Source organism: Littorina saxatilis, linkage group LG16 (genome assembly GCF_037325665.1).
Source record: "Littorina saxatilis isolate snail1 linkage group LG16, US_GU_Lsax_2.0, whole genome shotgun sequence".
In the NCBI taxonomy this organism is placed as follows: domain Eukaryota; kingdom Metazoa; phylum Mollusca; class Gastropoda; order Littorinimorpha; family Littorinidae; genus Littorina; species Littorina saxatilis.
In genome coordinates, this window is record NC_090260.1 from 26,906,639 (window position 1) to 26,930,543 (window position 23,905).

General features: G+C 44.0%; 1 protein-coding gene across 1 annotated transcript in view; it reads right to left on the reverse strand.

Annotated features, from left to right (window-relative positions):
* Window positions 1-6,330: 6,330 nt before the first annotated feature.
* The window catches only part of LOC138950701 (WD40 repeat-containing protein SMU1-like), a 29,962-nt gene continuing 12,387 nt past the window's right edge, over window positions 6,331-23,905 (reverse strand). The window contains exons 10-13 of the mRNA XM_070322420.1: window positions 22,754-22,855; window positions 14,881-15,073; window positions 13,642-13,794; window positions 6,331-10,520 (exon numbers count right to left, since the gene is read on the reverse strand). Of these exons, the coding sequence (XP_070178521.1) occupies window positions 10,422-10,520; window positions 13,642-13,794; window positions 14,881-15,073; window positions 22,754-22,855 (547 nt within the window). The 3' untranslated portion in view covers window positions 6,331-10,421. The remainder of the gene's footprint in view (window positions 10,521-13,641; window positions 13,795-14,880; window positions 15,074-22,753; window positions 22,856-23,905) is intronic.

Genomic DNA, 23,905 nt, shown 5'->3' on the forward strand with positions numbered 1-23,905 from the left:
CTCCTTCCTAGCTCCAGTCATAGCACTGACATTAATCATTGGGTAGTAATTGGCTCGCAGAATCATCCCAGTAACTAAGTTTCTGCCGATCACTATTTCAAATCTCTGTCGTCTCTTTTTTCATGCTGCCCGATGCTGTCTCATTCTTTCTCGGTTTTGCTTTGTCTTGTTTTATAATTCTCTTTTCTTCTCTTTTTACATTTAGTCAAGTTTTGACTAAATGTTTTAACGTAGAGGGGGGAATCGAGACGAGGGTCGTGGTGTGTGTGCGTGCGTGCGTGTGTGCGTGTGTCTGTGTGTCTGTGTGTGTGTGTAGAGCGATTCAGACCAAACTAATGGATCGATCTTTATGAAATTTGACGTGAGAGTTCCTGGAAGTGATATCCCCGGACGTTTTTTTCTTTTTTTTTGATAAATATCTTTGATGACGTCATATCCGGCTTTTTGTAAAAGTTGAGGCGGCACTGTCACGCCCTCATTTTTCAACCAAATTGGTTGAAATTTTGGTCAAGTAATCTTCGACGAAGGCCGGACTTCGGTATTGCATTTCAGCTTGGTGGCTTAAAAATTAATTAATGACTTTGGTCATTAAAAATCTGAAAATTGTAAAAAAAAATAAAAATTTATAAAACGATCCAAATTTACGTTTATCTTATTCTCCATCATTTGCTGATTCCAAAAACATATAAATATGTTATATTTGAATTAAAAAGAAGCTCTGAAAATTAAATATATAAAAATTATTATCAAAATTAAATTTTCCAAATCAATTTAAAAACACTTTCATCTTATTCCTTGTCGGTTCCTGATTCCAAAAACATATAGATATGATATGTTTGGATTAAAAACACGCTCAGAAAGTTAAAACGAAGAGAGGTATAGAAAAGCGTGCTATCCTTCTCAGCGCAACTACTAAACCGCTCTTCTTGTCAATTTCACTGCCTGAACGGTGGACTGACGATGCTATGAGTATACGGTCTTGCTGAAAAATTGCATTGCGTTCAGTTTCATTCTGTTAGTTCGACAGCTTGACTAAATGTTGTAATTTCGCCTTACGCGACTTGTTTCTTTTGGTTTTGTTCTTGACCTTATCTGGTAGGTCGAACTGCTTGACCAATACACTGATCATGAAGACTTTTACATGAAGACTTTTACATGAAGACGTTTACAGTAAACAAGCAAAGTACTTAATAGTTCCGCTTTATAAATCAAACTGATTTTTGAAAAAAAGGTTGCTGGACATTTGTGTTTATGTGGATTATTTTTGTATGTACGCAAACAATATTTTGCTTATGGAAAGAAGTCTTACATACAGGACAGTTTCAGTGCACTGCAGTGTTTACACGTCCTGAATGCAACACCTTTTCCAAGGTTAAAGTGCGGAAAGCTCCTCATCCTTTTTGACTCACATGCGAAGCAAAAGTGAGTCTATGTACTCACCCGAGTCGTCCGTCCGTCCGGCCGTCCGGCCGTCCGGCCGGCCGTCTGTCCGGCCGGCCGGCCGGAAAACTTTAACGTTGAATATTTCTTGGACACTATTCAGTCTATCAGTACCAAATTTGGCAAGATGGTGTATGATGACAAGGCCCCAAATAACATACATAGCATCTTGACCTTGCTTCAAGGTCAAGGTCGCAGGGGCCATAAATGTTGTCTAAAAAACAGCTATTTTTCACATTTTTCCCATTTTCTCTGAAGTTTTTGAGATTCAATGCCTCACCTATATATGATATATAGGGCAAAGTAAGCCCCATCTTTTGATACCAGTTTGGTTTACCTTGCTTCAAGGTCAAGGTCACAGGAGCTCTTCAAAGTTGGATTGTATACATATTTTGAAGTGACCTTGACCCTGAACTATGGAAGATAACTGTTTCAAACTTAAAAATTATGTGGGGCACATGTTATGCTTTCATCATGAGACACATTTGGTCCCATATGATCAAGGTCAAGGTCACTTTGACCTTATGAAATGTGACCAAAATAAGGTAGTGAACCACTAAAAGTGACCATATCTCATGGTAGAAAGAGCCAATAAGCACCATTGTACTTTCTATGTCTTGAATTAACAGCTTTGTGTTGCATGACCTTGGATGACCTTGACCTTGGGTCAAGGTCACATGTATTTTGGTAGGAAAAATGTGTAAAGCAGAAGGTCAAGCATGTGAGTCGTATGGGCTTTGCCCTTCTTGGTTTTTTTTTTTTCTCAAACTAAATTTCTTCTCTCTGTGTTTGTATTACTCATGATTCTTTTTCATGTAGCAAAACACTCTTTTCGACATCATTTTCTCATAGCTGACTGTTAAAAGTGTGAGATATGATTTGGATACTTACCGGTGTATTACAATACCAATACAAGTGCGTGTCAGAATGTTTTCACAAATATTTTCAGTTGCTTGCTTTTGCGTTTTGTATTTTGTAAGACCTTCCTTTTTCACATCATTATTCAGAAGGTTGATTGTCTTTGTTGATTTGTTATACAATGTAGCGATTAAACACTGGATTTCCCTTCTTTGAGCTGGATGTTTCAGATGGCGACTCAAACTCATATTGAGGCGGCTGTTCAAGACTACAAAAGAGTGCAAACTTGTGTGTGTCCAATCCTTAACACAAAATTTAGAAGAAGTCTAACTTAAAATAGATTGATACTTAAATGTTACTTATCTTTTTGACCAAAATATGAGATTTGAAATAGATTTCGACAGTCATTTTTCAACTCGACCGCCAGCGCTGTCTCATAGAATAATAACTGTCTCGATCTGTGTCAAATGTCATATTGTCAAAAAAAACAAATAACGTTGGATGGTACCTCGCAGCGATGAAAGGACACCCTTGGGACCAAAAAAAAAGAGTCCCTAGCTTGCAAGGTGGCCTGTCACAGCAGGTATATTTTGGTGAAGATAATAGACAAAGAGACAACAGGTGTCCTTTCTTTGGAGGATTCCTTTCATGGGGGAGGGGGCCTGACAAATACAGTGGTACCTGTGATGAAAGGACACCCTTGGGACCAGCCTAGTGTCCCTATAGTGAAGGTGGCCTGTCGTGACAGGTATATTTTTATAGAAATAATAAACAGAGGGATTCTTCTTCTTCTTCTTCTTCTGCGTTCGTGGGCTGAAACTCCCACGTACACTCGTGTTTTTGCACGAGTGGAATTTTACGTGTATGACCGTTTTTTACCCCGCCATTTAGGCAGCCATACGCCGTTTTCGGAGGAAGCATGCTGGGTATTTTCGTGTTTCTATAACCCACCGAACTCTGACATGGATTACAGGATCTTTTTCGTGCGCACTTGGTCTTGTGCTTTCGTGTACACACGGGGCGGGGGTGTTCGGACACCGAGGAGAGTCTGCACACAAAGTTGACTGAGAAATAAATCTGTCGCCGAACGTGGGGACGAACTCACGCTGACAGCGGCCAACTGGATACAAATCCAGCGCGCTACCGACTGAGCTACATCCCCGCCAAACAGAGGGATAACTAAAGGTGTCCTTTTGAATGAAGTGTCCTCGGTGGTGCCTTACATCGCAGGTAGCATTGTAGTCAAATATAAATCCAATAATAAGTATGTATGCTAATTCAGTACATTTTGTCTCTTTCCGTTTTGTTTTTGTTTTTTTCAATCGCTTTTTCATTATTCGCCGATAGGATCAACGCTGCATAAATGTCCTAGTAATGGATTTTCTGTCACATTTTCTGTAATCATTGTATTTGGTTCATGCATTTTATACTTTACTTCTTTGATTTCACGGTTTGGGGAGAAATGACATGAATGAGAAAGTGGAGTTGTACACACAAAAAAAGGACCGACTGACTGAGAATGTGAATGAAAATATTATTGTTACCTGTGAACTATAACATTTTATCTATCAATTAAAGAGCATGCTATTTTAGGTTGTTGTGTGAAGAAATAGTTTTGTATGGCTTTTATGTTTTTGTTTTTTTTAATGTTTTGCAATAATTTCCTATTGCATACATATACATAATTATGTTGATATTGTTTTTACGTGTTTGTTCAGATTATTGCTTTGTTAATGCGCTATTTTGATCAACCAGAAATTAGTTACTGAGCATAATTTTTTTTTTAATTTGTCTTTTTTTCAGCTCCCAGGTAGATATGAGAACCCAATTCTAGTGTTAAACCTAGGGATGGGAGGGGAGGGGGGGGGGGGGAGAGGGGAATGGATGTACAAAAATGTGGCGCAAAACAACTTACGCCGAGTTATTTATGGATACTTTTGTTTATCTAAACACCATCTTTGTTGAGAAACAAGTCCATGTTACATGTATGACCAGAACGTTTGTTTTTTGCTTTTCTGTTTTTGGTTCACTTAGGTTGTGTTTGCTTCATGATTTGACGCGTGTTAAAACAGTGTCAAATAATGGTAAAGCAACCCCCGCGGGTTAGGGGGAAGAATTTACCCGATGCTCCCCAGCATGTCGTAAGAGGCGACTAACGGATTCTGTTTCTCCTTTTACCCTTGTTAAGTGTTTCTTGTATAGAATATAGTCAATGTTTGTAAAGATTTTAGTCAAGCAGTATGTAAGAAATGTTAAGTCCTTTGTACTGGAAACTTGCATTCTCCCAGTAAGGTCATAAAATTATATTGTACTACGTTGCAAGCCCCTGGAGCAATTTTTTGATTAGTGCTTTTGTGAACAAGAAACAATTAACAAGTGGCTCTATCCCATCTCCCCCCTTCCCCCGTCGCGATATAACCTTCGTGGTTGAAAACGACGTTTAACACCAAATAAAGAAAGAAAGAATGGTCAAGCATGTTCAGGCTTCACACTGACAGAGTAGCACCTATCATCCATCCCCTGTTCCAAATTCCATGCGTCAGTAGTGTCTGCCCTTCACCTTGTAATATGTCCTTCACCTTGTCATATGTCCTTCACCCTGTGTTGTGCAGAGCTCTTGATGTAAATAAATGTGAGAATTATCATGGAACTTGTTGCTTCGTGTGTGTGTGTGTGTGTGAATGTGTGCGCTCGTCCGTGTGTGTTTGTGAATGTGTGCGCTCGTGTGTGTGAATGTGTGCGCTCGTCTGTGTATGTGTGTGTGAATGTGTGTGCTCGTCTGTGTGTGTGTGTGAATGTGTGCGCTCGTCTGTGTGTGTGTGTGTGTGTGTGCGCTCGTCTGTGTGTGTGTGTGTGTGTGTGAATGTGTGTGCTCGTCTGTGTGTGTGAATGTGTGTGTGTGTGTGAATGTGTGCGCTCGTCTGTGTGTGAATGTGTGTGCTCGTCTGTGTGTGTGAATGTGTGCGCTCGTCTGTGTGTGTGTGTGTGTGTGTGTGTGTGTGTGAATGTGTGTGCTCGTCTGTGTGTGTGTGGCGAAGGGGTTAATCCATGGTTGTACAGAAAACTCAGGTTTCGACCAGATATGTGATTTTCTTCCAGCGCCAGAGCACAAACTGGCAACAATACTTATACATGCACAAGAAATAGTAATAATAATAATAGAGAGATTAAGAAGCACTACCACATTCGTTTCGTTGGCATTTTCGGTTGTAAAACGTCACACCTTTTTGAGTACACGTGACTTCCGATCTCTACGAACAGAAATTCGCTTCGCCAAGAAAAACGAAATTCGTAGAATTGGTCATTCTGACGAAAGTGACTTCGGTCGCGTTTTATATTCGAATAGTCATAAAATATGCCTACCTTGTGTGATCGATGTATGCCCTGACATCTTTAGGCGCGATTTATCATTGAAATGTTTTTAAAAATCAAGTTTAAAAAGCTGTAAAGCAGGCTTGAATTGGGTAAGTGAGTGTCTGAGCAGACAAAAGAAATTTCAAGATGGCGACCCAAACATCAGGCCGACTCAACTTTTCAGTCGGCTGGTCAAGCCGCCTAGAGGAGAAAAATGCATGAAGCAGTTAAAGTTTATGATGTGTTGAGTTGTGGCCTGAGTATCTGATGCGTTTCAGCAGAAGTGAGGCAGCTGGTATTATCTGATCGACACTTCTGAACCGGTGCGACCAGCGAAACGAAATTCTTCTGTCCTCTTAACCGCTGTACTAGCGACACATGGTGTTCCCCCGCCGAGTGTCTTTTGCAACCACGAAAATGCCACCCATATGAATGTGGTAGCCCTTCTCAAAGTCTCTATTAATAATAAATCACTTTTCTATAGTGAAAGTTCCGATTCACAGCTCCAAGCACTTTACAGCACCTCACACACACACACACGCACGCACGCACGCACACACACGCACACACACACGCACACACACACACACACACACACGCACACACGCACACACACTCATGCACACACACGCACACACACACACACACGCACAAATAAACAAACATCGATACAATAAATAAATAGATCAAAAGATTTTTTTTAAATGCATTACAAACAATTGTCTCATTTTCGACATCAAACTTTTAATTGTTCAATTACCTGACAGCCTCTGTCGTGGTTAAAGAACACACGAGAAAGACGTCGTCCTGTTGTAAACGAGAACATACAATACACAAGCAGAGTACATAAAAAAAAAACAACTATGTACACTTGCTCCACAAGATCACTTACATTCACAAGAATAAGCAAACACGGGAATTTCGTCAGTGTTCTGAAAACTCCTTCTCCAAACACGGTCAGTGTTCCTCTGAAATAGCTAAGTCATAATGATTGGAACACGAATACATGTTCGACTGTACCACTGTATAGCCCTAGTCTGACGTATACTCACAAAAACGATTAGGGATAGCCCTCAACCGATTTCACTCAAGATAGTACTTATCATCTTGAACCCTCTGACAACAGCAACAACAACACAATCCAGCAAGTAATCATGCTACGATGAGGCCCACTAACAATTGTGACCCTCCACCACGAAATGAGTCGCATGTCACCTCGCGCGGTTCTGCGCTAGGCGTAATTTAAGTCCGGGGAGTGTCTGGTAACAGTGTGAGGGTCACCTTAGTCACAGGCTTATAACTCAAACAGTTTTTGCTCTTTTCTAAAACGGTTTTCACCACTGGATAGAGCATAAAAAACTCTGTAGGAAAATGTAAAAATATGAAAATCATGCAAAGGTGACATGCGACTCATTCCGTGGTGGAGGGTCACAATTGGTTGGTTGGTTGTTTTTAAACGCTTACTCCGCCTCTCGAAAACAGTCGGGCTGACCGTCTCAGAGCTGGCCAGGCTGTTACATGGGATACGACCGTCCCTCCACTTGATCACATACCACAATTCAACAGCCTTGGGTTCAGGGGTGGATGTTGCAGTGAGTGCTGGGACGGGGCGGCGTGGGAGCATACTGGGAGAAGGAACAAGCGTCGGGACAAGCAAAAAGAAAAAAATGAAACAAACAAACAAAGAAAAAGAAATACATAAAAGAAAAAACAAGTCGCGTAAGGCGAAAATACAACATTTAGTCAAGTAGCTGTCGAACTCACAGAATGAAACTGAACGCAATGCAACGCAGCAAGACCGTATACTCGTAGTCCACCGCTCACGGCATAGGCAGTGAAATTGACAAGAAGAGCGGGGTAGTAGTTGCGCTGAAAAGGATAGCACGCTTTTCTGTACCTCTCTTCGTTTTAACTTTCTGAGCATGTTTTTAATCCAAACATAGCATATCTATATGTTTTTGGAATCAGGAATCGACAAGGAATAAGATGAAAGTGTTTTTAAATTGATTTCGACAATTTAATTTTGATAATAATTTTTATATTTTTAATTTTCAGAGCTTGTTTTTAATCCAAATATAACATATTTATATGTTTTTGGAATCAGCAAATGATGGAGAATAAGATGAACGTAAATTTGGATCGTTTTATAAAAAATTTTTTTTTTACAATTTTGAGATTTTTAATGACCAAAGTCATTAATTAATTTTTAAGCCACCAAGCTGAAATGCAATACCGAAGTCCGGGCTTCGTCGGAGATTACTTGACCAAAATTTCAACCAATTTGGTTGAAAAATGAGAGCGTGACAGTGCCGCCTCAACTTTCACGAAAAGCCGGATATGACGTCATCAAAGACATTTATCAAAAAAATGAAAAAAACGTCTGAGGATATCATACCCAGGAACTCTCATGTAAAATTTCATAAAGATCGGTCCAGTAGTTTAGTCTGAATCGCTCTACACACACACACAGAGACACACACACACACACGCACGCACACACACACGCACGCACATACACCACGACCCTCGTTTCGATTCCCCCTCGATGTTAAAATATTTAGTCAAAACTTGACTAAATATAAAAATGAAACAAACAAACAAAGAAAAATAAAAATAAATACATAAAAGAAAAAAAAAAGAGAAAAAAAAAGAAGAAGAAAAAAAAAAAAAAAAAAAAGAACAAAGAAAATATACAAAACAGCCTGGGTGCCTTTTTTTCGGAATTAATTCATGAAAAAATTCGAACTAACCACAGTAAGCAGTCAGAGTGTTGATTTGTGGTATGTGACCAAGCGGAGGGATGGTCTTGTCCCTTGTAAAAGCCTGGCCAAGGCCCACTAACCATGTGATGCAAGCACGACAACAGTGGAACCCCCTTCAGGTTAAGACTGTACAAAGTCTGACAAAGTCAGGTCTTAAAAGGGAGGGAGTCTTAAAATGGAGGTCAATGTACAGAGGTTATGAACAGAAAATCTGACAAACCCAGGTCTTCTTCTTCTTCTTCTGCGTTCGTGGGCTGAAACTCCCACGTACACTACGTGTTTTTTGCACGAGTGGAATTTTACGTGTATGACCGTTTTTACCCCGCCATTTAGGCAGCCATACGCCGCTTTCGGGGGAAGCATGCTGGGTATTTTCGTGTTTCTATAACCCACCGAACTCTGACATGGATTACAGGATTTTTTTCGTGCGCACTTGGTCTTGTGCTTGCGTGTACACACGGGGGTGTTCGGACACCGAGGAGAGTCTGCACACAAAGTTGACTCTGAGAAATAAATATCTCGCCGAACGTGGGGACGAACTCACGCTGACAGCGGCCAACTGGATACAAATCCAGCGCGCTACCGACTGAGCTATATCCCCACCCTAAACCCAGGTCTTAACCCTTAGGCTGGTTGTCGCGACATATGTCGCGCTACTTTACGTATACTGTCACCTGGTTGTCGCGACATATGTCGCGCTACTTTACGTATACTGTCACCTGGTTGTCGCGACATATGTCGCGCTACTTTACGTATACTGTCACCTGGTTGTCGCGACATATGTCGCGCTACTTTACGTATACTGTCACCTGGTTGTCGCGACATATGTCGCGCTACTTTACGTATACTGTCACCTGGTTGTCGCGACATATGTCGCGCTACTTTACGTATACTGTCACCTGGTTGTCACGACATATGTCGCGCTACTTTACGTATACTGTCACCTGGTTGTCACGACATATGTCGCGCTACTTTACGTATACTGTCACCTGGTTGTCGCGACATATGTCGCGCTACTTTACGTATACTGTCACCTGGTTGTCACGACATATGTCGCGCTACTTTACGTATACTGTCACCTGGTTGTCGCGACATATGTCGCGCTACTTTACGTATACTGTCACCTGGTTGTCGCGACATATGTCGCGCTACTTTACGTATACTGTCACCTGGTTGTCGCGACATATGTCGCGCTACTTTACGTATACTGTCACCTGGTTGTCACGACATATGTCGCGCAACTGGCTCAGTCTGTTTGGTCGGTTCCGATTACCTCCCATGGATGCGAAAACCTATATGACCGTTTTTCTTTATTTTTCTCTCTGTTAATTCACCAGTGGGTATGTAACATGTGTTATAGAATTGCACCAGTGTAAGGGTTAAATGGTTCGGGGGGTCCACTGCGTTCTCATGAAATGGCAGTGAAACCAATACTGAGGTATGTTCTCATGCCTATCTATTCTGGTAACATTTGAACTAGCTTTTTACTAAGATGATGTTGAAAGAACAGGACAAGCAAAGATGTCTGCACTAGGTTTGCACAAAGATGAAGTTGAAGGAATTGACCTTGCTCCCACAAGGGCAGATGTTTCACTGTTTGATCTAGGTTTCCACAAAAGCCGACTTGGCTCACACAAGTGAAGATGTTTAGGCTGGCTATCCACAAAGATGACGCTGAACTCATAGGCCTGGCTCCAACAATTCATCATGCTTCAAATGAGTTTTCACCAAATAAATGATCAGGCTTCCTATCAAACAGGCCCCCTCTGGAAGTCTCAGAGACATTTTCTAGCTCGTAAGCGTCAGTGAGTCATGGCTTGAAGAAATGACAGCGATGAAGTGTTCTTGTGAAGAAACGATGATAAAAGAGGTACTTTTACCACAAAACGGGACCCAGCAAACGTCTCGCTGAAAAAATAAGCGACCAACTCAGGCTCCACAAACCAGGTTCCCGCAGATGACAATGATGAAGCAGGGTTCCCGTGAAACGATGTTCCACTTTCAGCGCTAGGGCTTCCACAACTTGAGCATTCCGTCTTCAGAGTACGTCCCTATGAGGTTCTGATGCGGGTGATGACAGATGCCGATGACGTCCTTTTCGTGGACCTGCGGAGAAATAAGAGTCAAGTCAGACCCATGCACAACAATCTGACACAGTACAGTGGAACCCCCGTTTTTTAGACTTCACAAAATCTGAGAAAATCAGGTCTTAAAATCAATCAATCAATATGAGGCTCATATCGCGCGTATTCTGTGGGTACAGTTCTAAGCGCAGGGATTTTTTTGTTGTTGTTTATTTTATTTTTTTTGAGGGAGTCTTAAATTGAGGGTAATTTTACAGAGGTTATGAACAGAAAGTCTGAGAAAACAAGGTCTTAAAAAGGAGGGAGTCTTAAAATGGGGGTAATTTTACAGAGGTCATGAACAGAAAGTCTGAGAAAACAAGGTCTTAAAAAGGAGGGGAGTCTTAAAATGGGGTTAATTTTACAGAGGTCATGAACAGAAAGTTTGAGAAAACAAGGTCTTAAAAAGGAGGGGAGTCTTAATAGAGGGGTTCCACTGTACAGCTAAACAAATACAGTGATACTGTGGTACCCGCATTGACAGACCCCCCTTGGGACCAGCCGAAAGTGTCCCTTCGTTACAAGTATGTTTTGGTAGAAATTTTAGATCAATGGTTAACAGGTGTCCTTTCTTTGTAGGTGTCCTCTCATCTGAGGGGCCTTACATCGCAGGTGCCACTGTACAGGGATCTTTCTTTATTTGGTGTTTAACGTCGTTTTCAACCGTTCAAGGTTATATCGCGACGGGGAAAGGGGGGAGATGGGATAGAGCCACTTGTTAATTGTTTCTTGTTCACAAAAGCACTAATCAAAAATGTGCTCCAGGGGCTTGCAACGTAGTACAATATATGACCTTACTGGAAGAATGCAAGTTTCCAGTACAAAGGACTTAACATTTCTTACATACTGCTTGACTAAAATCTTTACAAAAATTGACTATATTCTATACAAGAAACACTTAACAAGGGTAAAAGGAGAAACAGAATCCGTTAGTCGCCTCTTACGACATCGGGTAAATTCTTCCCCCTAACCCGCGGGGGGTCCAAAAGTGTCCCTTCGTTACAGATATGTTTTGGTAGAAATTTTAGATCAATGGTTAACAGGTGTCCTTTCTTTGTAGGTGTCCTCTCCTCAGAGGGGCCTTACATCGCAGGTGCCACTGTACAGGGATGAAATGTACCCATTTTTTGTTGTATCACTCAAAAATGTACTGGGATAGAGCAAAAACGATTAGGGATAGCACTAAACCAATTAAACACAAGATAGAACTACTCGTCTCGAAATAACTTTTTTTCTTAAGCTCTATATAAAAGTTGCTGTGATTTTTGGCTCACGTAAGTGTAGCCTATGCGATCGTAACTTTGTCTGTCTGTGCGTGCGTGCGTGCGTGCGTGCGTGCGTCTGTGCGTGTGTATGTCTGTGGTAGAAACTCTAACATTTGAAGACGTCACATTACATTGACGTCACATCATGACGTAAGAGGGTTAGACGTCACGCGAAGGAAGTACTGACAGTCTCGGTCATTATTATTTTGAGCGCGCCGAGACTAGTTGGCAGTCGTGTCCTTGTAAGTAGGCTACATGCAGACAGACAGATCTAGATCTAGTGTCTCGCTTTCTTGCACAGTTTCACCTATGCTCTTTCTGTGTGTGTGTGTGTGTGTGTGTGTGTGTGTGTGTGTGTGTGTGTGTGTGTGTGTGTGTGTGTGTGTGTGTGTGTGTGTGTGTGTGTGTGTGTGTGTGTGTGTGTGTGTGTGTGTGTGTGTGTGTGTGTGTGTGTGTGTGTGTGTGTGTGTGTGTGTGTGTGTGTGTGTGTGTGTGTGTGTGTGTGTGTGTGTGTGTGTGTGTGTGTGTGTGTGTGTGTGTGTGTGTGTGTGTGTGTGTGTGTGTGTGTGTGTGTGTGTGTGTGTGTGTGTGTGTGTGTGTGTGTGTGTGTGTGTGTGTGTGTGTGTGTGTGTGTGTGTGTGTGTGTGTGTGTGTGTGTGTGTGTGTGTGTGTGTGTGTGTGTGTGTGTGTGTGTGTGTGTGTGTGTGTGTGTGTGTGTGTGTGTGTGTGTGTGTGTGTGTGTGTGTGTGTGTGTGTGTGTGTGTGTGTGTGTGTGTGTGTGTGTGTGTGTGTGTGTGTGTGTGTGTGTGTGTGTGTGTGTGTGTGTGTGTGTGTGTGTGTGTGTGTGTGTGTGTGTGTGTGTGTGTGTGTGTGTGTGTGTGTGTGTGTGTGTGTGTGTGTGTGTGTGTGTGTGTGTGTGTGTGTGTGTGTGTGTGTGTGTGTGTGTGTGTGTGTGTGTGTGTGTGTGTGTGTGTGTGTGTGTGTGTGTGTGTGTGTGTGTGTGTGTGTGTGTGTGTGTGTGTGTGTGTGTGTGTGTGTGTGTGTGTGTGTGTGTGTGTGTGTGTGTGTGTGTGTGTGTGTGTGTGTGTGTGTGTGTGTGTGTGTGTGTGTGTGTGTGTGTGTGTGTGTGTGTGTGTGTGTGTGTGTGTGTGTGTGTGTGTGTGTGTGTGTGTGTGTGTGTGTGTGTGTGTGTGTGTGTGTGTGTGTGTGTGTGTGTGTGTGTGTGTGTGTGTGTGTGTGTGTGTGTGTGTGTGTGTGTGTGTGTGTGTGTGTGTGTGTGTGTGTGTGTGTGTGTGTGTGTGTGTGTGTGTGTGTGTGTGTGTGTGTGTGTGTGTGTGTGTGTGTGTGTGTGTGTGTGTGTGTGTGTGTGTGTGTGTGTGTGTGTGTGTGTGTGTGTGTGTGTGTGTGTGTGTGTGTGTGTGTGTGTGTGTGTGTGTGTGTGTGTGTGTGTGTGTGTGTGTGTGTGTGTGTGTGTGTGTGTGTGTGTGTGTGTGTGTGTGTGTGTGTGTGTGTGTGTGTGTGACGGAGTGATTGAGTTTGTGTTACTGTTTGTCGATTTCTTACGTGAGCCTTGATGGCTTCGCCTCTTGTTCTTACATTATTTTTTTAACGTCCTCCGCTAGCCCCTGTGTCGGACTACACCCCCAGTTTGACGTGATGCAGAGACTGTACAGAAGAATGAATTTGTGACAGTGTGTGTGTGCGTGTGTGCATGCGTGAGTGTGTGCATGCGTGCGTGTGCGTGTGCATGTGTGTGTGTGTGCGTGCGTGTGCGTGTGCATGTGCACGTGTGTGTGTGCGTGCGTGCGTGCATGTGTGTGTGTATGTGTGTGTGCTCACCGTGAGAGTTCTCTCCAGCTTGCCGGTGGTGACGCTGAAACAGTAGAGCACCATGTCCTCCCCCACACAGTAGATCCACTCCCCGCGAGGAGACAGCGTTGCGCACACAAAGTCACCGCCCTCACGCTTACCGCTGGAAAAGCTCCTCACAATCTAAAAAACAAATCACAATTCAGAATTTTAAAAAAAATGTTTTACAACCAACACAATCTGAAAATTCCATATAACAACAAACACAATCTGATAAACAAAAACAAAATATTAAAAAAAATCACAACTTACAGAATCCAAACATTAATTTCGAACTAACACAATCTGAAAATCCTAACAGTTACCACCAATCCAATGTAAAAAAACAGAATTATCATAATCAAGACAATCTAAAAAAACAAATCACAACTAACATAATCTTAAAAAAAACATATAAAATAAAAATAACATTCATATACATATGCACATGCACAAAAAGTCCCCTTACTCAAGCCTATACATATTCATAATCCACATTACATTACAAGTAAAAAAATAAATAATGAATACGTTTGTACCTGTACCTATTAATCAATCAATCAATCAATCAATGAGGCTTATATCGCGCATATTCCGTGGGTACAGTTCTAGGCGCTCAGCAGTGATGCCGTGTGAGATGAAATTTTATACAGCCAGTAATTGCAGCCATTTCGGCGCATATTTACCTTTCACGGCCTATTATTCCAAGTCACACGGGTATAGGTAGACAATTATTAACTGTTCCAAAGCAATTTTGCCAGGAAAGACCCTTTTGTCAATCGTGGGATCTTTAACGTGCACACCCAATGTAGTGTACACGGGGGGGAGTTCGGACACCGAAGAGAGTCTGCACACAAAGTTGACTCTGAAATAAATTTTCGCCGAACCTGGGATCGAACTCACGCTGACAGCGGCCAACTGAATACAAATCCAGCGCGCTACCAACTGAGCTATATCCCCGCCCATATTAATGCCCCTCTTTGATAACATCTCTAAAGCAACTCCCATCCCATCTGGGTTTTTTGTTTTTAAATTTGGTCACAAGATAGTTGAACAAATTCCCTCTAATCATACATACAGACAAACAGAATTTTTTTTTTAAATACACGTTTATAAGCTTTGCTTGTTGTGCTCCATTTACTAATTGATTTTATGCGACTTTGCTGAATAAAATTGTTTAAACAAAAAAAAAACACTCTTGAAACAACCAACATGAAAGGCAATGCCCACCTGTCCCTGGAAGTTGATGATGACGACGGTGTTGGAGCGGTTGCAGACAACGAACTGGTCGGGGTTTTTCACCATGGGGTGTACGCTGTGCACCGTGATCTCCATGCCGACCGTGCCGCCCAGAGACTTGAAGGTGTTGAGGCACTCCGCCGTCTTCACCGACCACACCTTGATCGTGCCATCTGAACTGGCGCTGTAAGCACACAAATTACACACATGAAAGCACACACACACACACACACACACACACACACACACACACACACATGTTCATTCATGCACATATAAAACACAGACAGCCACACACACAGAGACTTGAAGTGTTGATGCACTTTGCAGTCTTCACCGACCACACCTGTCGGCGGGGATGTAGCTCAGTCGGTAGCGCGCTGGATTTGTATCCAGTTGGACGCTGTCAGCGTGAGTTCGTCCCCACGTTCGGCGAGAAATTTATTTCTCAGAGTCAACTTTGTGTGCAGACTCTCCTCGGTGTCCGAACACACCCGTGTGTACACGCAAGCACAAGACCAAGTGCGCACGAAAAAGATCATGTAATCCATGTCAGAGTTCGGTGGGTTATAGAAACACAAAAATACCCAGCATGCTTCCTCCGAAAGCGGCGTATGGCTGCCTAAATGGCGAGGTAAAAACGGTCATACACGTAAAAGCCGTGGGAGTTTCAGCCCATGAACGAACAAACAAAACAAACAAACCGATCACACCAATCTGAACTGGTGCTGTAAACACAAACACACGCATGAACACAGCCACACACAAAGACGGACAACACCTTGATCAACACAGCCACACACAAAGACAGACAACACCTTGATCAACACAGCCACACACAAAGACAGACAACACCTTGATCAACACAGCCACACCCAAAGACAGACAACACCTTGATCAACACAGCCACACACAAAGACAGACAACACCTTGATCAACACAGCCACACACAAAGACGGACAACACCTTGATCAACACAGCCACACACAAAGACAGACAACACCTTGATCAACACAGCCACACACAAAGACAGACAACACCTTGATCAACACAGCCACACACAAAGACAGACAACACCTTGATCAACACAGCCACACACAAAGACAGACAACACCTTGATCAACACAGCCACACACAAAGACAGACAACACCTTGATCAACACAGCCACACACAAAGACAGACAACACCTTGATCAACACAGCCACACACAAAGACAGACAACACCTTGATCAACACAGCCACACACAAAGACGGACAACACCTTGATCAACACAGCCACACACAAAGACGGACAACACCTTGATCAACACAGCCACACACAAAGACAGACAACACCTTGATCAACACAGCCACACACAAAGACAGACAACACCTTGATCAACACAGCCACACACAAAGACGGACAACACCTTGATCAACACAGCCACACCCAAAGACAGACAACACCTTGATCAACACAGCCACACACAAAGACAGACAACACCTTGATCAACACAGCCACACACAAAGACAGACAACACCTTGATCAACACAGCCACACCCAAAGACAGACAACACCTTGATCAACACAGCCACACACAAAGACAGACAACACCTTGATCAACACAGCCACACACAAAGACAGACAACACCTTGATCAACACAGCCACACACAAAGACGGACAACACCTTGATCAACACAGCCACACCCAAAGACAGACAACACCTTGATCAACACAGCCACACACAAAGACAGACAACACCTTGATCAACACAGCCACACACAAAGACAGACAACACCTTGATCAACACAGCCACACACAAAGACAGACAACACCTTGATCAACACAGCCACACACAAAGACAGACAACACCTTGATCAACACAGCCACACACAAAGACGGACAACACCTTGATCAACACAGCCACACACAAAGACGGACAACACCTTGATCAACACAGCCACACACAAAGACGGACAACACCTTGATCAACACAGCCACACACAAAGACAGACAACACCTTGATCAACACAGCCACACACAAAGACAGACAACACCTTGATCAACACAGCCACACACAAAGACAGACAACACCTTGATCAACACAGCCACACACAAAGACAGACAACACCTTGATCAACACAGCCACACACAAAGACAGACAACACCTTGATCAGCACAGCCACACACAAAGACAGACAACACCTTGATCAACACAGCCACACACAAAGACAGACAACACCTTGATCAACACAGCCACACACAAAGACAGACAACACCTTGATCAACACAGCCACACACAAAGACAGACAACACCTTGATCAACACAGCCACACACAAAGACAGACAACACCTTGATCAACACAGCCACACACAAAGACAGACAACACCTTGATCAACACAGCCACACACAAAGACAGACAACACCTTGATCAACACAGCCACACACAAAGACAGACAACACCTTGATCAACACAGCCACACACACAAAGACAGACAACACCTTGATCAACACAGCCACACACAAAGACAGACAACACCTTGATCAACACAGCCACACACAAAGACAGACAACACCTTGATCAACACAGCCACACACACAGACAGACAACACCTTGATCAACACAGCCACACACAAAGACAGACAACACCTTGATCAACACAGCCACACACAAAGACAGACAACACCTTGATCAACACAGCCACACACAAAGACAGACAACACCTTGATCAACACAGCCACACACAAAGACAGACAACACCTTGATCAACACAGCCACACACACAGACAGACAACACCTTGATCAACACAGCCACACACAAAGACAGACAACACCTTGATCAACACAGCCACACACAAAGACAGACAACACCTTGATCAACACAGCCACACACACAGACAGACAACACCTTGATCAACACAGCCACACACAAAGACGGACAACACCTTGATCAACACAGCCACACACAGAGACAGACAACACCTTGATCAACACAGCCACACACAAAGACGGACAACACCTTGATCAACACAGCCACACACAAAGACAGACAACACCTTGATCAACACAGCCACACACAAAGACAGACAACACCTTGATCAACACAGCCACACACAAAGACGGACAACACCTTGATCAACACAGCCACACACAAAGACAGACAACACCTTGATCATACCGTCTGAGCTGGCACTGAAAGAACAAACACATCCATGAACACAGCCACACACAAATACACAGACTTTATTTATTTATTTATATGAAGTCTTATATCGCGCGCTTATCTCCAGACTTGGACTCAAGGCGCAGGGATCTATTTATGCCGTGTGAGATGGAATTTTTTACACAATACATCACGCATTCACATCGACCAGCAGATCGCAGCCATTTCGGCGCCATATCCTACTTTTCACGGCCTATTATTCCAAGTCACACGGGTATTTTGGTGGACATTTTTTATCTATGCCTATACAATTTTGCCAGGACAGACCCTTTTGTCAATCGTGGGATCTTTAACGTGCACACCATGCACATATAAAACACAGACAGCCACACACACACAGACTTGACGTGTTGATGCGCTCTGCACTCTTCACCGACCACACCAATCTGAACTAGCGTTGTAAGCACACACACAGACTTGACGTGTTGATGCGCTCTGCACTCTTCACCGACCACACCAATCTGAACTAGCGTTGTCAGCACACACAAATGCATGAACACAGACATACATCATTACATGTTCACTCTCGCACAGACAGTGGCACGCAAACACAGAGTTTTTAAGGTGTTGATCAATTCACCGACCACACCTTGATCGTACCGTCTCAACTGGCGCTGTAAGCACAAACACATGCATCAACACACACATATGCATACACACGCACAGACAGTGGCACACAAACACAGAGACTTGAGTGCTGATGCACTCTGCCGCCTTCACGGACCAAACCTATGTGCGCGCTCACAACTTATTTTCCTCAACTGAACTTATGCTTGGGACAACTTGTCATAGAGTAAAGGCAGACATTCTGTACCTCCTTTCAGCAATCATGCACCCATCCACAAAGGTACAACCCTTTCTGTCTTACAAGTTTGTTTGTTTGCTTGCTTAACGCCCAGCCGACCACGAAGGGCCATATCAGGGCGGTGCTGCTTTGACATATAACGTGCGCCACACACAAGACAGAAGTCGCAGCACAGGCTTCATGTCTCACCCAGTCACATTATTCTGACACCGGACCAACCAGTCCTAGCACTAACCCCATAATGCCAGACGCCAGGCGGAGCAGCCACTAGATTGCCAATTTTAAAGTCTTAGGTATGACCCGGCCGGGGTTCGAACCCACGACCTCCCGATCACGAGGCGGACGCCTTACCACTAGGCCAACCGTGCCGGTTTGTCTTACGAGAAACTTGCTTGAAAAGAATCAAGCCTGTGATTAACGATTCGTCCAGATCTTTGCCAAGCATCCGTGTCCACATTATGGTTGGAAGTGGACGTGGGATGACAGCAGTAGTTTTTGCAGAAATCTTGCGCTGTAGGTGTTTTCTCACAGTGTGTCCCCCATACTCAGGGTATACTGTCTGGAGGGTGGTGCAAAGAATGCTGGATACAGCATGCAGGTGCCATGCACCCATGTAAGTCCCTGAGAGACTTGAACGTAGTACATCCTTTCTGAATATATATGTCTTTCACTTCTTTCTTAGTGAGAGTCTCAGAAGGAGAAAACTGCTCTGAATAAGTTGCATCCAATGTTGTCCAAGACTTCGGAGCTGCGGAGCTAGGAGATGGTTATTTCATGACAGGTAAAAATGCTCGTGTGCTGCCAACTCGATAATGCTGCGAACACGCATTTCAGGATGCCTTTCCTCGGTTCCACATGCCAGGACTGATGCACTTCTTGGCAGACAGTTGCCGTCTCCATAAATTGTCACTGGCACTAAATAATGATAATAATAATAATAATAATACGAACATTTATAACGCGCACATATTTCACCACAAGGCGACTCAAGGCGCACTCATACACATTCTTTCGCATTAACAACTCAAGCACACTCATATACACTTACGTATAAAGTTCATGAAGATGACAAGGCAACAACACAAACAGAGACACGGCACTCAAAAGTAAGCATGAAAAAGAAAAGAAAATTTAAAATAATAATTATGTACATGGCTATTTACGACTGTTCTGATTTAGGCTTGCGGGTGAGGAGGGGGGGGGTGGGTGTAGCGGGACACTGTAGTCTGAGGATTATTTAGGGAAAAGAAAAGTCTTGAGGCCAGATTTAAATGCTTCTAAAGACGTTGTTGATGGAGGGGGAGAGGTAGTGAGTTCCAGTTGGTGGGGGCTTGAAAGGAAAGGGAATGTTGGCCTGCAGTTTTGAGTTTTGTGTAAGGTATGTTGAGTTTGAGGTTGTGGTTTGAGGAGCGGAGTGGTCGGGAAGGTTGACAGAGTTAGAGGGCATCAGAGAGATTGGTAGGAGCAAGCTAAATCAGGGGCATCGCTTGGTAGCAGATCTGCTGCATGCTTGTCTCTCCTAAATCCGTGCAAAGTGGAACGTTTTTAGGTAGGTCACCGGCCATTTTGACTGAACCTCCTGCTCGATGGCCTGTGACAAACTCTGGAGCTCTTCAAACGACTTCCTGGACAAATTTTGAAGTCGGGTTGCAAATTCTTCAAAATAATCTTCTCATTTCAGAGATGAATGCTGTGCCAGCAGAACTGTTGACTGGCGTAGCTGACGGAGTGTTCTTTGCAGGCTACAGAGATGATGCTGTGCCAGAAGAGCTGTTGACTGGCGTAGCTGACGGAGTGTTCTTTGCAGGCTTCAGAGATGATGCTGTGCCAGCAGAGCTGTTGACTGGCGTAGCTGACGGAGTGTTCTTTGCAGGCTACAGAGATGATGCTGTGCCAGCAGAGCTGTTGACTGGCGTAGCTGATGGAGTGTTCTTTGTAGGCTACAGAGATGATGCTGTGCCAGCAGAGCTGTTGACTGGCGTAGCTGATGGAGTGTTCTTTGTAGGCTACAGAGATGATGCTGTGCCAGAAGAGCTGTTGACTGGCGTAGCTGATGGAGTGTTCTTTGTAGGCTACAGAGATGATGCTGTGCCAGAAGAGCTGTTGACTGGCGTAGCTGATGGAGTGTTCTTTGTAGGCTACAGAGATGATGCTGTGCCAGAAGAGCTGTTGACTGGCGTAGCTGACGGAGTGTTCTTTGCAGGCTACAGAGATGATGCTGTGCCAGCAGAGCTGTTGACTGGCGTAGCTGATGGAGTGTTCTTTGTAGGCTACAGAGATGATGCTGTGCCAGCAGAGCTGTTGACTGGCGTAGCTGATGGAGTGTTCTTTGTAGGCTACAGAGATGATGCTGTGCCAGCAGAGCTGTTGACTGGCGTAGCTGATGGAGTGTTCTTTGTAGGCTACAGAGATGATGCTGTGCCAGAAGAGCTGTTGACTGGCGTAGCTGATGGAGTGTTCTTTGTAGGCTACAGAGATGATGCTGTGCCAGAAGAGCTGTTGACTGGCGTAGCTGATGGAGTGTTCTTTGTAGGCTACAGAGATGATGCTGTGCCAGAAGAGCTGTTGACTGGCGTAGCTGACGGAGTGTTCTTTGCAGGCTTCAGAGATGATGCTGTGCCAGAAGAGCTGTTGACTGGCGTAGCTGACGGAGTGTTCTTTGCAGGCTTCAGAGATGATGCTGTGCCAGAAGAGCTGTTGACTGGCGTAGCTGACGGAGTGTTCTTTGCAGGCTACAGAGATGATGCTGTGCCAGCAGAGCTGTTGACTGGCGTAGCTGACGGAGTGTTCTTTGCAGGCTTCAGAGATGATGCTGTGCCAGAAGAGCTGTTGACTGGCGTAGCTGATGGAGTGTTCTTTGCAGGCTACCGAGATGATGCTGTGCCAGCAGAGCTGTTGACTGGCGTAGCTGACGGAGTGTTCTTTGCAGGCTACAGAGATGATGCTGTGCCAGCAGAGCTGTTGACTGGCGTAGCTGACGGAGTGTTCTTTGCAGGCTACAGAGATGATGCTGTGCCAGCAGAGCTGTTGACTGGCGTAGCTGACGGAGTGTTCTTTGCAGGCTACAGAGATGATGCTGTGCCAGCAGAACTGTTGACTGGCGTAGCTGACGGAGTGTTCTTTGTAGGCTACAGAGATGATGCTGTGCCAGCAGAACTGTTGACTGGCGTAGCTGACGGAGTGTTCTTTGTAGGCTACAGAGATGATGCTGTGCCAGAAGAGCTGTTGACAGGCGTAGCTGACGGAGTGTTCTTTGCAGGCTTCATAGATGATGCTGTGCCAGCAGACAGCTTCAGCTGAACGGTTCATACCACCAACCCCCCCCCCCCCCCCCTTTTTTTTCACAATGAATTTGCATCGATCTCAAGAATGGTCTGTGAGCTAAGGAAAATATCAGAATTCCGATAAAATTCGGACCAGTCCCATGTCTGAATAAAGCACATATTCCTGGTAAAAAAAAAAACACACACATCGTCCTCCTTGCAGCTGTTCCAAAATGGCAGCCAGACAGGAAGCGGACAGAACCAGAAATGGGAACGGTAATTGTATGGATCAGACGGTGAAAAAGTAAATCCGAAACGAATAAACGACGCAGTTTCACAGCAAGGAGGGAAAAAAAGAAGAAAAAAAACCAGATTTTTTTTTTCTTCCGACAGAAATCCGTCTGGGACGTAAAGACTCCCATCCCTGCTAATCTTTGCCTGCCGGTTTGCCTGTGTGATGGTGGTTATGGGGGGGGGGGGGGGGGGGGGGGGGGGGGGGGGGGGGGGGGGGGGGGGGGGGGGGGGGGGGGGTCGATGGGGAGCGGGGAGCGGGGTATCAATGAATCATCCTGTATTAAATGAAGCTAACCTGATAATCTGATGTCCGTCCTGGTTGAAGACTGCATCGTTGACAAAAGATGTGTGACCTCTGAACTCTTTCAGCTGTTTCCCAGACTTCAGACCGTGCATCCTGAAAAGATAACACTACAACTTGACACACACTGAAATCAAAAAAGCAACAATCAACAAGTTCAATAGCAAAGTAAACAATGGTGACCTCAAACATGTTTATAAAGCAAAGTTATATATGATTACAATAATGCAGAGGAAATTAAATTACTATGACCAATCTTTGGCTCACTTACACTTACGTGAGCCTATGCGATCGTAACTTTGTCTGTCTGTGCGTTTGTGCGTGTGTTTGTGCGTGCGTGTGTTTGTGCGTGCGTGTGTTTGTGCGTGTGTATGTCTGTGGTAGAAACTTTAACATTTCGTCATTTGAAGACGTCACATTATGGCGTAAGAGGGTTAGACGTCACGCGAAGGAATTACTGAAAGTCTCGGTCATTATTATTTTGAGCGGGCCGAGACTAGTTGGCAGTCGTGTCTGTAAGTAGGCTACATGGTAACATGCAGACAGACAGATCTAGATCTAGTGTCTCGCTTTCTTGCACAGTGTCACCTATGCTTACTGTGTGTGTGTGTATGTGTGACGGAGTGATTGAGTTTGTGTTACTGTTTGTCGATTTCTTACGTGAGCCTTGAAGGCTTCGCCTCTTTTCCCTTTAAATCCCTACAATTTTAACAATTTATTTCTACTTTTCATCAAAAATTATTGCTGCATAAAATACATATTGGAGTCAGTTATTCGCTGCGATCATTGTTTTAAACTGGTCGACCACGTGTTTCCTGTTTTTGACAAGGTAAGGGGGTGCAACTCTTCCACAACGGCAACGCTTGTAAATCCTGACAGTTATTTCCGGAAAACGTCTATTACAAAACAACAAAATTTGTGAACTGGTTTGGCATGAGCACTGATGTCTCCAAACATCATTGCAGTTATTCGCTACAATAGTTGTTTTAACTGGTCGACCACGTGTTTCCTGTTTGTATGAGGTAAGGGGCGCAACTTTTCCACAACACTTGTAAATGCATACTGTTATTTCCGGAAAACGTCTATTAGCCCCCCCCCCCCCCCCCCCCCAAAAAAAAATAGTCTGTTTACAGTAACATAGGCACA